General features: G+C 42.9%; 1 protein-coding gene across 4 annotated transcripts in view; it reads right to left on the bottom strand.

Annotated features, from left to right (window-relative positions):
* DENND1A (DENN domain containing 1A) overlaps nt 1–15,903 on the bottom strand; it is a 1,402,774-nt gene that overhangs the window by 675,197 nt on the left and 711,674 nt on the right. For all 4 annotated transcript variants that reach the window (XM_082262893.1, XM_082262895.1, XM_082262894.1 and 1 more), the window contains exon 10: nt 14,528–14,628. In XM_082262893.1, the coding sequence (XP_082119019.1) occupies nt 14,528–14,628 (101 nt within the window). The remainder of the gene's footprint in view (nt 1–14,527; nt 14,629–15,903) is intronic.

The raw sequence follows: 15,903 nt of genomic DNA, 5'->3' as shown, positions 1-15,903 counted from the left end.
GGGCGTCCATGGAGTTATATAATGAACAAACCATATCCCTCTATAGTGTGTACTTTTCTCAATAAGGATCACTAATGCCCCATACACACGTGCAGATTATCTGCAGACTTTTGTCTGCAGACTTACCTTTTCTATGTAGTGCAAGGGCCTGCCGGATTGCATACAAATTGAAAATGTTTAGGTTTGACCTCATATTATATGGTTTTGGTAAGTCTGCAGATAATCTGCATGTGTGTATGGGGCATTAGTGCCATTTCTGTCTGCTGCCTTGTGTGTGCAGTGTTGGAGCATGAATCGCTTCTGACACATTTTCCTGGCACCAAGAGGGAAAAAAAATGAACGGGAGGGATCTCCAGCTTACAGCTTCCTGTGTGAAGGGGGTCCCTTCCCTTCAAACAGTTCTCAGAGCGCTCTTCACTAAGCTCTGCAGTATGTAATTTCAGCTCTCCGTCCCCTTTTTTTCTGAGAGCTCATACAAGCTAAAAAATCTTTGCACTTTGAACTGATTTAGAGAAGAGGAATCGCAGATAAACAGGTACAACTTATGTAGGCGGGTTTGTTTCATCTTTATGTATTATCCAAGCCCAAGTCACTTCACGGGGTATATGGAAGGGTTTACAACCCGTTTAAAGTAAAACTTTTTTGCCACAGCAACAATTTTTACAATATTTACATTATACAATGTTTTTTTGGCAGCAAAAGGTTAAAGCCCAACTCCATTTAAATGTAGTTAAAAATCTTCTCCCTCCTCCCAATTGTTTAACTTGTTGCGGACTACCCACCGCAGTTTTACTGCCGCAAGGTGGCTCAGCTGTACGAACTGACGTAACTGTACGTTGGTCATGAGCGGGGATAGAGGGCACGCATGTGCGCCGTCCCTGCAACATGCTGATAAGGTTCAGAACCAATCGGTCATCAGGTCCAGGCCAATGATTTTTGGCCTGGACCTTGTGATCGGTTCTGACCAATGAAAGAACGTCCTGTGCCTGTGTAATGTAAACACAGGCAAAGGAAATGATGCAATCTCTTCTCCTGGAGCCCATTTCAGTTCCAGCGTGAGGAGAGAGCATCAACAGTGAGTACACAAGCACTACACTGACACTAGTACACATAAGCACATATTTAACCCCTTAATCACCCCCGGTTAACCATTTCACTCCATGTCACAGTGTCACTATATACAGTATACATATAATTTAAAGATTACTGTATTAGTGTCACTTATGACTTCAGTTAGTGGGAGCAGCAGTTAGGGGTAGTTTAGCAGCAATCCCAGATAGGTTTAGGGTACCAGCCATATATCTCCTATAAGATTTAACCCCCTGATCACACCCAGTTAACCCCTCCATTGCCTTGTCACAGTTTCCCTTTTATAGTGTACAGATCTTTTTTCTTATGACTGTATTAGTGTCACAGGTGAAGTCAGCATTAACCTTAGTTAAGTCAATCCAAGACAGCGTCAGATTGCCCGCCACATATTTAGTAATACATTTTAATCCTTTGATAGCCAGAGACACACACACTAAACACCTCCATTATTAGTATAGTGTCCTAATGGATCGATATCTTTGATCAGATCTATACAAGTGTCCCCAATAGTATAATATAGTGTTCCCATAATGCAGTGTTAGCAGGATCAGCCCCGTCACCTGCCAGCACCTGTGTTTAGACCCTCCGTAAGCCCCCAAGTGCAGTATCAGCAGATTACTGTCACTTCCAATAAACAGTACACTAAACCGCAGCGTTAGCAGAGTCAGGCCTGATCTCTGCTAGCACTATCAGTTAAATTTTTTGGGAGCAGTTCAAATCGCCCTCAACAACCAGGTGCTTTTTTTACCAGTGAGTCACACTAGGTACCTATAAATTTATTTAAAGGAAAAACAAGGGTGCCAGGTTAGAAGTAATACTGTATAAAAACAAATTTTCAGCAGCATTTTCATGAAAGCAAGCCAGCGTCAACATTCATATAATCAGAGAAGCGGGTCCCCAAACATAATGTACTGAAGGGATGATGTGGGTGGCGTACTACCAGCTACAGGTGTGCCGCTGGTATCCAGGGATGGAGGTCCGGAGGTCTGGGGGTGCCGGGAGGAGTCAGAACACATCTCCCCCAGGGACATCGGCGGCGCTCAGCCGGGAGCCGGATGCAGCGTCACAGGACACTGCCAGTTCCTCCACGGAAGGCAGTATTAATTAAGATAAACTAAAATGACCGGGGGGGTTTGTGAAGGGGGGGGGAATAGGGGATGAAAGGGGAAGGGGGGTGGGGAAGGAGGGAAAGAAAAAGGAGAAAGAAAAAATGAAAAGAAAAAGAAAAAATGGTAAGAACAAATTGGGAGGAGGGAAAACAACCCTCCAATCCATCTCTAGAAAAGTACATTGTGCACATGATACAGTCCTCCAAATAAAAGGGGGGGGGGGGGGCAACAAAGAGAAAGGAAAAAAAACGACCATATAAGATCATGTAGTTTCTGGATTTACGAGGGAAAAGATAGCAATGTGGAGCCCCCAACTGCCCAGACTACATGGGGAGCAGTGGCAAGATTGTTTAGGACTTGGTGTCACCCTTATTCGGAAAGGGGTGCCATTTATATGTGGACAATTATTACACAAGTGTGCCATTTTTTTAGTCACCTCTTTGATTCTGGAAATGGCACATGTGGCACTGTGCAACCTAATCGCGGGGCTTTCCACAACAGCTTGTAGATTCCTGACTTAGAGGGGGGGGGGGGGAGTCTGCTTGAAGTGTAATACATTTCTTGCAGTGAAGTGTTTTTGTTCTGGCCTCCATTCACCCAGATATGACAGTCCAAATTGCAACGGTGACTGGTGTTGTTGGGAAGCCCCTCTGTATCCACAAGTACAACCTTAACATGGGAGGGATGGACTTAAACAACCAGATGATGGCGCCGTACTTAAATTGCCCATAAAGCCAGACAATGGTACAAGAAAGTGTCTGTATACTTATTCCAATTGGCTCTGCTGAATGCTTATGTGCTATATAAAGCTCCAGGAAGACGTGGATCCTTCCTAAAATTCCAGGAAGAGATCGTCACAGCCCTTCTGTATCCAGAAGGTGCTGTGGCCCAAATTCACAATCCAGATGCAGTGAGCCGGCTGCATGAGAGGCATTTTCTGCCTACCTGGTACCTCTACCCAAAGAGCACCCCCGAAGATGTTGTGTCAGTATAAAATGTGGATATAGGCGTGACACCCTCCTGTCCCGGCCAACCTGGTCTCTGCATCTGGGACTGTTTCCGTCGCTACCACACACTAGGGGAGTATTAGTATAGGGTACAGCATGGCACAGTCTAGGGCACACTTTCACACAGGATCTCTTAAAAGATGTTAGATAGCTATCACATTTTGAGACCCTAGCCTGGAACGTTTCATTTTTTTACAGTTACAAAAAAAATAAAAATAAAAAAGCTAAAAATAGTTGTCGTTTTATTGAGTTAATTTTCTGCTTTTACTGTTACTTTATAATATACTGCTATACTATTATATTTTGTTTTCTTGTTACTATTTTTCATTGTTAACCATAGTTTGCTTTGCAAATACCACCATTCCACTGTTTTACTGTACTGAATGCTAATATAATGTAATGTTTTATTGTTACTGTGTTTTTCATTGTTAACCTTAGATTTCTTTGCAGATACCATCATTCTACTGTTTTACTGCACTGTATACTATTACAGTGTAAAGTATTATTGTTAGTGTGTTTTGTTGCTAACCATAGTTTGCTTTGCAGGTACGCCCATCAGCTTCAGCACTGATTTGTTTATCCTGACAGCAACAACGATTGCTCTCAGCATATACATAAATCAATGATTGCAGCGCTGTGATTTCACAACCACAGTTAAAAAAAGCATATATGGTGAAGCATAGGGGATGGGGTGGACACAGAGGGTGGATATCTCCCCTATGCTTCGCCATATAGGTTTTAACACTTTTCTTGGCAGAGATTTCTTCAGCCACATCAATCAAAGTGAATGGAGGAATCGGTTACGTTCTTTTTTTTCGTTCAGTCTGAAAAAAAGAACATTGCATGTATGCCCATCATTAGAAGCGGGTGGATGCTGGGAGGTCTAATCGTGGGCATAGCACGCATTTTCTGACAGAGATTTCTTCATCCTCATCGATCTATGTGAATAGAGGAATCTGTTAGGTTCTCTTTTTTTGTTCAGCCCACAAGCTGTGTGAAAAAAAAGAACCTTACAATATATGCCCAACAAGGACCAACAACATCCTGGTACGTCGCTGGACTTTCAGAGGTCATACCAGGATGATGCCTGCAGATTTAGGCATTATCCTGGTATCGTTTTTTACAGCCAGGGATTGGCTTTTTAACCCGAGACTGCAGCAGGTGGTTCCATCAGCTGGCCATAGAGCTGATTGGGGCTCCAGTCCTCTCACCACCAGCAGCAGCTTTTGGGGTTACACACTCCAATATGTCAGGTGCCGCGGCCATAGACCCTAGCCCCAGTCACACACCATCCTCCTCACAGCCTGCAGCAATGGATGATCAGGCATAAAAGTGAATTTCTCAAGCTCTGGCAGTACTCCTCCTACCCTCCATCACCTAAGCAGTGTAGGGGTGGATCAGCTTAAAAGGGAGCTGAGGAAGCACTCTATTTGCCTTAATAAAGTGGAAATTAATTATGCCCAAAATATTATATCAGGTCCACTCCAATGACAAACAGCAGGACACATCTCATAATTTTTTCTTACAACAACTGGATGACCTAGAAAACAGATTCATCCCACCACAGTCCCTATGTATTTATTGACCACCTAGTCTCATCACCTATATTTCTGTACTCTTTCATTTGTGCCTAATTTTTAGGAGGTCTCTCTTATTAGTAATGCTTTTGATGTATTACTACATTGTTTACCTTCTTCACTTGGGCTTGTGGTATTCTATTAGCATGCCACTCATCATACACCCTTTGGGCACTTCACTCACTTTTACACACTCATTGATTTTTCCAATCGATATATATATATTTTTGTAACTTCTAGAACTCCCATTGCACCATTATCTCTGATCCTGATTCCTGCATTGAAGATTTCATTACCAATCATGTGGCCCCTGAACATGTTATATTCCACGACACTGCTCCCTGTTGGACAGTTTTGGACGTTTTCAGATACTGTGAAACCTCAACATCTCATTTATTTTCTCGAGCTGGCACTGCAAGGTAAAACCTTTAGTAAGGGTTCGGACTGATCTGGTTGGGCTTGTCCCTTCTGGATCTTTCTCCCCTCCCCCTACTTTATGTATGAGTCCTCAACTATAAACATTTTCAGCGACATTGTTTATTTCTAACATGCTTTTATACTTCTTACAGACCCCTGTTGGCATCTGCTCTTGAATAAGTGGAAAATATTCAACGAAATGAGTTGAGCACATAGGATGCAACCCCCTACTTATTTTTATGTTGGCATGTGTTGTCATTCATTATCTGATCTTGCAATCTCCAGCTCCTTACTATACAGCCTATGCCGTTTATTTATGTATTATTGTCATGACTTCTTTTATTGTGATGTATGACTTTCACTTTGCATTTATTATCATGCAACTTGTAAGTCTCACACTGATGTGATGATGTTTTCAATAAACACTGTTGGTACTTTTCATTATCTGTTGTTGCCCTACATTGGTGTGATTACCCATCACACCCTGCTCTGGTTCATTAGCACACCTCATCTAAAGTCCCAACTTCCCCTCTTTTATTTCTTGAATAGGGGTGGAGACACAGGTTTTCCCCATGTGTCTTGTCTAAAAGTCCCAAATCTCCTTTCCTACATACAGAAAACAAACTGTGGGCATCAATGGATCATACCATACAAGAGGCCCCGGGCATCACCTCACCATGTGTTGCTGAACAGGCGCACTGTTTAGGCGCTCCCTGCAATGATCGCCCTTCACCAAGATCAATTATTGTCAAATATATTAACTACGCCGACAAAACAGCCATTCTACATAATTACATAAATAACAAATATTGTCAATCATGGTCTTACGGTATTTGCCGATTACTCACTGGAGGTGTCGAAGAAACGCAAAGCCTTGCAACACATCTGCACTGCACTGTTCCAGAAACATATTAAATTCACTCTGGTTTACCCAGTAGTGCTTCATCTTCGTTCACCCAGTGGAGAACAACTCGCCTTTCATGACCCTTCATACAATCTTTAAAATTTACATGATCAAAGCAACTTCACCATGCATTAATCCTCTGTCCCTCGCTCTCTGGATCAATGGAGCTATAGGAAGGACCCTTCTAAAGGTCCCAGATTCTCTGCGCCCAACAATCTTTCTAAATTTTGCTGACCGAGGACTTTTTATTGTCGCTCTCCCAAGCCATCTATACAGGCAGAAGTTATGACTATTTGATAAGAACGTATATCAGTTGTATATTGTTTTTCTATCCTTGAATCTACTGATTGCTCTATGTTTAGTTAATTTACAGTTTTTGTCGCTTCCATCAGCTGGTAATCTGGGGTGGGGGGTGACTTTCTTTTTATTTTCTTTTTCAGATTGTCTGTAACTTGCCACTCTTGCGGGGCTGCTGCTCATACCAGCACATTAGGTTAAGCTTTTGGGGGTGGGCTTCTTTCAGTGACTCCATGTGGAAAAAAGCAAGACCAACTCAGTTACTGCATGTTAGACTTTTTTTCTCATTGCTTTAAATTTTTGTTTCTTCTACTACACAGTTATTACCTGTTTGATGTTTAGACCAGCCCACTGTAGTCCACTAATCCACCAATCTCAGTGCCATTTGACCTTCCTACTCTCTCCAATCCTTTGGCCAACCAACTTTCTCCATCCTCTCCTATCCTTACAGAGAACCCTCATCTTCCCTACATGAGATTTACTTCCTGGAATGTTAAGGGTCTACGCTCCCCTGTTAACGCCTAAAAACTGATATTGCCCTGTTACAAGAGACACACCTATCTTCAGATTTTAACCACATGAAAAAACTTTGGGTGGGCACAGTGCTAGGATCTGAGGTTGTAGGGAGAAAGGCTTATCTTGATTTATTAAAACCTCTCAAAATAAAATCCAAAGACACTGATGATCAGGGACATTTTGTCTCTGTCCCTCTCCTTATCGCATGCAGGGAATTCTAGATAATCAAAGTTTATGCCCCCAACACTCTGGGTAAACAGTTTTTTCAAAATATCTCTACCAAACTTTTGACATTACCCTTATCCCACACCTCATTGGAGGGGACTTGAATACTGGCATGCACCATCTCAAAGACAGATTATTTTTAAACATCAATCCTCAACGAGCCCAGGAATCTAAGCCAACCCCACTTGCCATTAATGTGGACTCCCTTCAACTGACCAATATCTGGCGTCTTCTGCACTCAGTGGACAGGAAATTTACTTTTAATTGCCCCCCCCCCACAAAGCATTTTCACCTGGTTAGACCACTTCTTCTGCATAGATCCCCCTGAGCCACCTATTTGGGAAGCCACAATACATGATATTGCCATGTAAGATCATGCCTCAATAGTAGAGTCCCTTGTGGACCTGGGCTCTTAACCTAATACAAAGTTTATTGGATTTGCCCACTATTTCTGGCACACAAAGATGACTATAAACTTTTTATTAACAATGTATGGGAAGAATAAGCTACTTCTAATTCACACACCCTAATCTTTTCTGGGAGGTGGGTAAAGCATACCCTAGAGTTTGTGTCATATCTTATACAGCCTCTTATAGGAAACATACCTAGGATAGTTACCCTAAGGCTAGCTTCCACTTAACAGCACAGCAGTCCCTCTTGACCCACAACCCCTGAACACAGGACCAAATGGTACAAAACATAATGCGGTTTTGACCTGTAGGCATAAAAATTAAAACTTATCAAATATTCACATGTAGCCTTACTTTTACATAAACATGGTAATTAGCGAGAGCAAAGGCCCTCATTGTCCAACACATATCACCTCCATTCGTGACTATTCCGGCGAGGTCAAATCTCTCCTTAAGACATTAATAAAATCACGCAACAGTTCTACTCTTCCCTATATACACACACAAGACCCTATCAATTCAACTCTGGCAGCTGCATTTTTAGAACTCATTCTCCCATCTATCTCCTCTTTCCACTTGAGCGAACTGTCTCATTTGACACTTAGCAAATAATAAATCCCCAGGCTCTGATAGATTCACAGGCAAATTCTTTAAATCATTTTAGGATATACTTATACTTACGCTTTTAAAAGTATACAATGGGGGCATGTCCAAGATGGCACTGGGAGCGGACGTGTCTTAAGAGAGCTCCTGATTCTGGCCTTGATCCTGTCTTCTATCCTGTGTAGGACCCACACTACTCTGGGTTTCTTATCATCCTGACCCCCTGCAGACACCCCGGGTGATGACCCAAGGCAGAAGTGTCGGACTGGCATGCCGCACTGTCGAGTCTGTGAGCAACGCTGCCACGCCACAGGCCTCTGGCCTCACTACGTTACATGATGACACAAATGACGGAATATGGAGATTTCAGGGGAGACCTATATTGCCATGTGGCGTCTGATGAGGTGGCTCTTACTTTTTGGGGCTGATGTAGCCCTGTTCCCCTCCTGAACATCCTATTAGGTACTATGGTCTAAGATGGATTTTATGTTGCCTATGTAGGTTTGGTCTGAGAATGCCCCTCTCCATGTTTTTTGCTCCTAGTGTCTGTTGCATTTCTGTCTCTGTTCCCCCCCCCCTGAACAGTATACTGGTCATTATGGTTAAAGTTTAACTGTTTTACTAAGTATTGTGCCCCCCGATGGCTGGGTGATCTACACTGATGCTTCTAGCCAGAATGCCTATGCTAACCGTGGACACTCTCTGTCGGAGAGGTAGTTTCATGCCGCTGGTTCGGGATGAAGACCCACCTCAGTTTTGAGGGGATGGGTGGGTGGGTGGGGGGTTCTGGTTCTTTTTGGTTTATGTTTTAATGTTCACTTTTGTTTTTGTTTTTTTTATGTGCAGCATTTTACTCTTGCATATGTATGATTTTTCTTGATGTGATGTCCTGCTTCATTGTGTTTCCATCTGGGTATATACGCACTGCCTCCCTTCATATGTGATCTCTGCTCCTGTGTACTGGTTGACTATCCCTACTGATGTCCACCCTTAATATTCTTTCTTGAAACACCAGGGGAATGAACTCCCCTGTAAAAAGCTTCCTGGTCAGTACATCAGTACTGGGCAGTAAGAGCCTTGCCCTGAAGAAACCGTGGATCAGACACCACTACCGTTCCACAGAGTCACATTTTGTGAGGGGTGTGAGTGTATTAATTCACACATCTCTTCCCTTTAAGCTCTTAGACCTCATTTTAGACCCAGATGGAAGGTATATATTGCTTTATGTGCCGACTGAATCCCTGAGTCTGGTGATTGTGGGTCTATACCTGCCTCCGCTAGCCTCTCTTAAACTGTTACATAGACTTACTGCAGAAAATGACAATTTTTCCACTGACAATGTGTTTTTCTTTTTTTTTGGCAAATTTAATATGGTCCCTGACCCGGGCATGGATAGGCTGGTGGCTGATGCCTCCTCCCGCTCGGACCTAACTACTTGGGCTGAGACATACGGGATGACCGATGTATGAAGGTGGAAACATCACTATTTGCACATGTACACCTGTCACCTCCTATAAGAACCTTCCCCCGTATTGACCTGATTTACACGGGGGGGGGGGGGGATTTCCTGTCATGCTCCATTGCTGCTTAGCTTGGACTTATCAGATGCCCCCTCAAACAAACTCTGGAAGCTCTTAAGATTTTGGATTTCTGATGTTACAGTAGAATCTAGGTTTAAATCACAGATACTCACATATTGGGGTGTCAACCCTGACTCAGCTCCTGATGCTGTTATGTGGGATGCCTTTAAGGTGTTTTCTCGTGGCCAGTACCAGACCATTATTGCTGAGGTCCGTAGAGAAATGAGGGCAGACTTAGTTAGGATAGAGGCAGAGGCTAGGGACCAGGAGGCACTATCTGTCCACACTTAGGACCCTCGCAGTTACACCCGACTACAGGCCCTGGCTACTGATGTACTCCTATTGCGGACAACCCTGACAAAAAAGAAGATGCTTCAAGTCACAAAGAATTTTTGAACAAGGTGAAAAGACCGGGAGACTGCTGGCTTGACTGTCTAGGGCATTGGTCCTCAACTCCGGTCCTCAGGGCCCACTAACAGGCCAGATTTTAAGTATTACCTTGGGGAGATTCAGACTAGAATACTGCAATCACTGAGCAGCAAATGATATCACCTGTGATGTATTTCAGTTATCTTGCAAATATGGCCTGTTAGTGGGCCCTGTAGGCCAGGGTTGAGGACCACTGGTCTAGGGAACACACGGCGGGCTCAGCATATCACAAATTACGGACTATCTGGGGTCTGTTATTCCACCCAGACGGATATTAACCAATGCTTTGCTACATTTTAGCAGATCCTATATAGCTCCCGGGTGTCCGATACAGCAAACGAGCTTGACTCTTATTTAAGTGGCATAGACTGCCCTGTTTTGACTGAGGCATTTTTAAATAAGCTGGATGCTCCCATTACTGTCACAGAGGAAAAGAGTGTCCTGGGTTCGCTCCAGTTGGGAAAAGACCACTGGTCTAGACTAGATCCCAGTGCAATTCTACAAGGCTTATGACGATAATTTGACCCCCGACTGCACTCAATGGTGGCTAAATCTCTGACATCAGAGTCTCTCTCTGTATCTATGAGTGATGCCGTAATAGTCGTGATCCCTAAAATGGGCAAGGATCCCACATTGTGTTGCTCCTACTGCCCCATCTCTTTACTTATTGCAGATTTGAAGCTCCTTCCAAAAGTTTTGGCTAACCGTTTGAACATGGTCATTACAGCCCTAATCCATCACGATCAAACGGGCTTTATGCCCGGAAGGGGCACAGATATCAACATACTTTTGCTCTTTGAATTTGGACCCATGCCTGCTCCTTCTCTATCTCAGGATCGGAAGAACCTGCATCACCCACCGTGGATCCTCATTTGTCTATTAGTGGCTCGTAGAGACATTCTGAAAAAATGGGCTTCCATCATCTCTCCAACGGTCTCAGATGTAAAGAGGAGATTAAAACATTTACTATATAGAGAAAAGTTGTTCTATATATATCTATACATACAGTATCAGACAAAAGTGAGTACACCCCTCACATTTTTGTAAATGTTTTATTATATATTTTCATGTGACAACACTGAAGAAATGACACTTTGCTACAATGTAAAGTAGTGAGTGTACAGCTTGTATAACAGTGTAAATGTGCTGTCCCATCAAAATAACTCAATACACAGCCATTAATGCCTAAACTGCTGGCAACAAAAGGGAGTACACCCCTAAGTGAAATAGTCCAAATTGGGCCCAATTAGCCATTTTTCCTCCCCGGTGTCATGTGACTCATTAGTGTTACTATGTCTCAGGTGTGAATGGGGAGTAGGTGTGTTAAATTTGGGGTTATCGCTCTCACTCTCTCATACTGATCACTGAAAGTTCAACACGGCACCTCATGGCAAAGAACTCTGAGGATCTGAAAAAAAAAGAATGGTTGCTATATATAAAGATGGCCTAGGCTATAAGAAGATTGTCGAGACCCGGAGACTGAGCTGCAGCACGGTGGCCAAGATCATACAGCGGTTTAACAGGATGGGTTCCACTCAGAACAGAACTCACCATGGTCGACCAAAGAAGTTGAGTGCACGTGCTCTGCGTCATATCCAGAGGTTGTCTATTGGGAAATAGACGTATGAGTGCTGCCAGCATTGTTGCAAAGGTTGAAGGGGTGGGGGGGTCAGCCTGTCAGTGCTCAGACCATACACCACACACTGCATCAAATTGGTCTGCATGGCTGTCATCCCAGAAGGAAGCCTCTTCTAAAGATGATGCACAAGAAAGCCACAAAACAGTTTGCTGAAGACAAGCAGACTAAGGGCATGGATTATTGGAACCATGTCCTGTGGTCTGATGAGACCAAGATAGACTTATTTGGTTCAGATGATGTTAAGCGTGTGTGGCGGCAACCAGGTGAGCACCACAAAGCCTTCAGTCAAGCATGAAGGTGGGATGGTCATGGTCTGGGGCTGCATGAGTGCTGCCGCCACTGGGGAGCTACAATTCATTGAGAGAACCATGAATGGGAACATGTACTGTGACATACTGAAGAAGAGCATGGTCCCCTCCCTTCAGAGACTGGGCCACAGGGCAGTATACCAACATAATAACAACCCCAAACACACCTTTAAGATGACCACTGCCTTGCTATAGAAGCTGAGGGTACAGGTAATGGACTGGCCAAGCATGTCTCCAGACCTAAACTCTATTGAGCATCTGTGGGGCATTCCCCAACAGAAGGTGGAGGAGTGCAAGGTCTTTAACATCTACCAGCTCTGTGATGTCGTCATGGAGGAGTGGAAGATGACTCCAGTGGCAACCTGTGAAGCTCTGGTGAACTTCATGCCCAAGAGGGTTAAGGCAGTGCTGGAAAATAATGGTGGCAAAACAAAATATTGACACTTTGGGCCCAATTTGGTCATTTCCACTTAGGGGTGTACTCACTTTTGTTACCAGCGGTTTAGACATTAATGGCTGTGTGTTGAGTTATTTTGAGGGGACAGCACATTTACACTGTTATACAAGCTGTACACTCACTACTTTACATTGTAGCAAAGTGTCATTTCTTCAGTGTTAAAATTATAATAAAATATTTACAAAAATGTGAGGGGTGTACTCACTTCTGTGAGATACTGTGTGTGTGTGTGTGTGTATATATATATATATATATATATATCAATCCGCTTCTAAACACTACTTTCATTGGAGATGACAAGCCTTTATTCTCAACTCTATCCATGGAGGAATCTTCCTACCTAATTCATTGTTACTTTCCAGGTCATCATACAAATATTACATGATGTAGTTTCTGTTTGAACCTTTTTTTTTTTTCTTCTTGTTTTATCTGGCTTTGAGCTACCATAACCAACCTGTTAATGGCACTCCCAAGTCCTGGGCTATCAAGACTGATCATGTTTACTAGTTTTCCCTGCCCCCTTCATTAGTGTGGTGTGTCCCCACCATTAGGTGTTTCCATTCATGTCTCCCCCTTGACAATATTCAAAATGTCATTTTCAGTATTTAGTTGTTTTACTGCTACACTTGTGTGGTGTACAACTGTACATGGATGTGTCCCTGCTCGTATCCATGTTATTTATTTTGTAATATGTAAAAAAAAAAACTTGAGGACACCAGTTCCTTTTTGCCAGTAATTTAGTGGTCTGGGAACTTTATTTTGCTACTAGTTTATAACGCAGCATATCCCCAACATATCCATTGCAGATTCGCTCACATAAATAAAGCATGATGTAAAAAGTGTCCGTTCTACAAAGTATTGGGAACTTAGAAAGTTTAGGGGCCCATTCACATCATCAGTATAATGCAGGAATACACAGTAAGGCTTAATCGCATGCGTGCAATGTGATGCCATTCACACAGCAATGCACAAACCTGTGTTGCACTCAAAATGTTGCACTCACAGTTTTTGATGCATTAGTCCACCCATTTAAATGAATGAGCTATCCTAATGCAAAGCACACTAATGCGTAATCCAATGTGCATATGTTTAAACCACCACAGTGGACTGAGCTGGAGTTAATGAGCCCTTAGGGATCACACTTTGCAAATACAAAAGAAGCCACACTGCCTTGTCAAAGCTCCCTTGCAAATATATGCAACACAAACCTTGGTTTAATACTTGAATGTAGAAACAATCTCATTAAGGTTTATTGTGCTATGTTGTACTGCATTGATTTACAAACTGTGGCCCTTTGCTTGCATTTATACAGCCTTTAAGGGACCATGCCATCCACTGACACCAATGATGGGGCACCATTTCTCCCACAGACCCCAACAATGGGGAACCACAGACACCAACGATAGGGCACTATTCCTCCCATGAATACCAACGATGGGTTACCATTTCTCCCACGGAAACTAACAATAGGGCACCACTGATACCAACAACAGGGCACTAAACCTTCCACCAAAACCAATGATGGGGCACTGTTTACTCTTAATGACACCAGGGCATTTCAAATCCCAGTGGCAACAGTTTACCCCAGCTAAAGCCTCAAGGACACTAAACTGACTCTTTTTTCAGAAAGCTTGGAGACCCCTGTTGTAGTGCAAAGGACTAACTCAGGCAGGGCTGACGACTCAGTTTTGAATTTTTGTGCAGCAGAGACACTGCATTGTCAGCTCAAACCAGAAGTTAGGAAGTTGCTGGATTCCTGGCGGATCAACAGGTATTTTATGTACTTGCAGCAATTTAAAGAGGATAGCACACGGGGTAATGTGCATGTATTGCAAAGATGTACTGAATGTGTTTTTTTTTTCTAGTTTAATTTGCTCAGAGGTACATATAAAACACAACAGCCTAAACCAATTGCAATTTAAATAGAGAAAATAACACTGAGTGAGACAATAAGACCTACCAGCAGTAATCCAGCAGATGCGGAGGAAGAACTGGGATGTAAACATGTTGCCAGTACATAGGGAACAGCATTGAAGAAGATCCATGGATGCAGGCAGTCAACTGCAAGATTGCAAAGATTTTGAAATGAATACTCATAAAATGAAAACCAGCAAATAAAGTAATCTAGTACTTTAAAAGATACTGTCCAAATAAAAGAGGTGCTGAAAACATTATGGCAAATTTACATTTTTATCAAACTAATTTGAATGTGAGATTGTTTGGTTTGTATACCAGTACCTGACACACAGAACATTTTGTGTGTACTATCATAGTGTTAAATGCTAAGTTCACCTTTTTTTTCCCCAAAATCTAGCTCCTCTATGTTCCTATATACCATTAATACACCTTGGTTGCAGAAAAATACAAGTTTTCTTTTATTCTGAGAACAAGGCCTTACCTTAGCCCTTGCTGTATTTTTTTTAGAACGCTTCATCACATGCTGACATTATATGTAGGATGGAGAAACCAGTAAGACACAGGAAGGCATTTACCAGCTGACCTCATTAGTACACCTTCAACCATCAACTATTTTGCACAGCATCCCTCCACATGTGCATTTGCCTGGCTTCCCCAGCATCCCCTCAGAGAGGGTCAGGTCGCATGCAGCCCACAGGACACCCCTGATGTAGTGCAAGAGCCTGCCTGATTGGATACGGAGTGATTGTAAAGATGGTGAGCCCTCCTATTATATAGCCTTGGTAAATCTAAAGGAGATTGTACAATCAGACTGTATAGTGTATGGCACCATTTATACACCTAAAATGACCTAGTTGCGCTTTCCGTGTCATTGATAACGGCACTTTAAACACAGAAGCAAACATATTGCCACATGAAAAAATGGGTGACAAATGCAGCAGTGAAAAACATGCAACACGCAGAATGCCAAAATGTACCATGAGCTACTTTGTCACATGTAGCGCAGCCCATTAAAATCAATGGCCTGCCCTTTGTGTGTCACTGGAAAAACGAGCCAAAAAACATGCTCTCTCACTACTCTTGGTGTGAATAAGGCCTGAAAGTAAATTTGGTGCACTTATATAAGAACAATGAGGCTCAATTCACCTGTGTGTTTCCAAGTGCATGGCAAACCACACAGAAAATGTGCCCTTTGTCATGCATTTCAGAAACATGCTGCAAATGTGCATTGTGCTTGTATTGTCATTACATGTTAAAGGCTCCCCAAGTGCAGCGAACGCACCAAAAAAGTAAGGTAATGCACCATGCTCTACTCCAAAAACAGTTCTGGAGCTCCTCTAAGGAGATTATCGCGTGTGGGGCAGCCCACTCAAGTGAATGGGCTGCCCTATGCCTGACGAGTGAAGATGCTCTAAAACA

This window comes from Pelophylax lessonae (assembly GCF_965119305.1).
Source record: "Pelophylax lessonae genome assembly, chromosome: 7".
Lineage (NCBI taxonomy): Eukaryota > Metazoa > Chordata > Amphibia > Anura > Ranidae > Pelophylax > Pelophylax lessonae.
The sequence above is the reverse complement of the archived record's forward strand: the minus strand, read 5'-3'. Positions and strand labels throughout refer to the sequence as shown.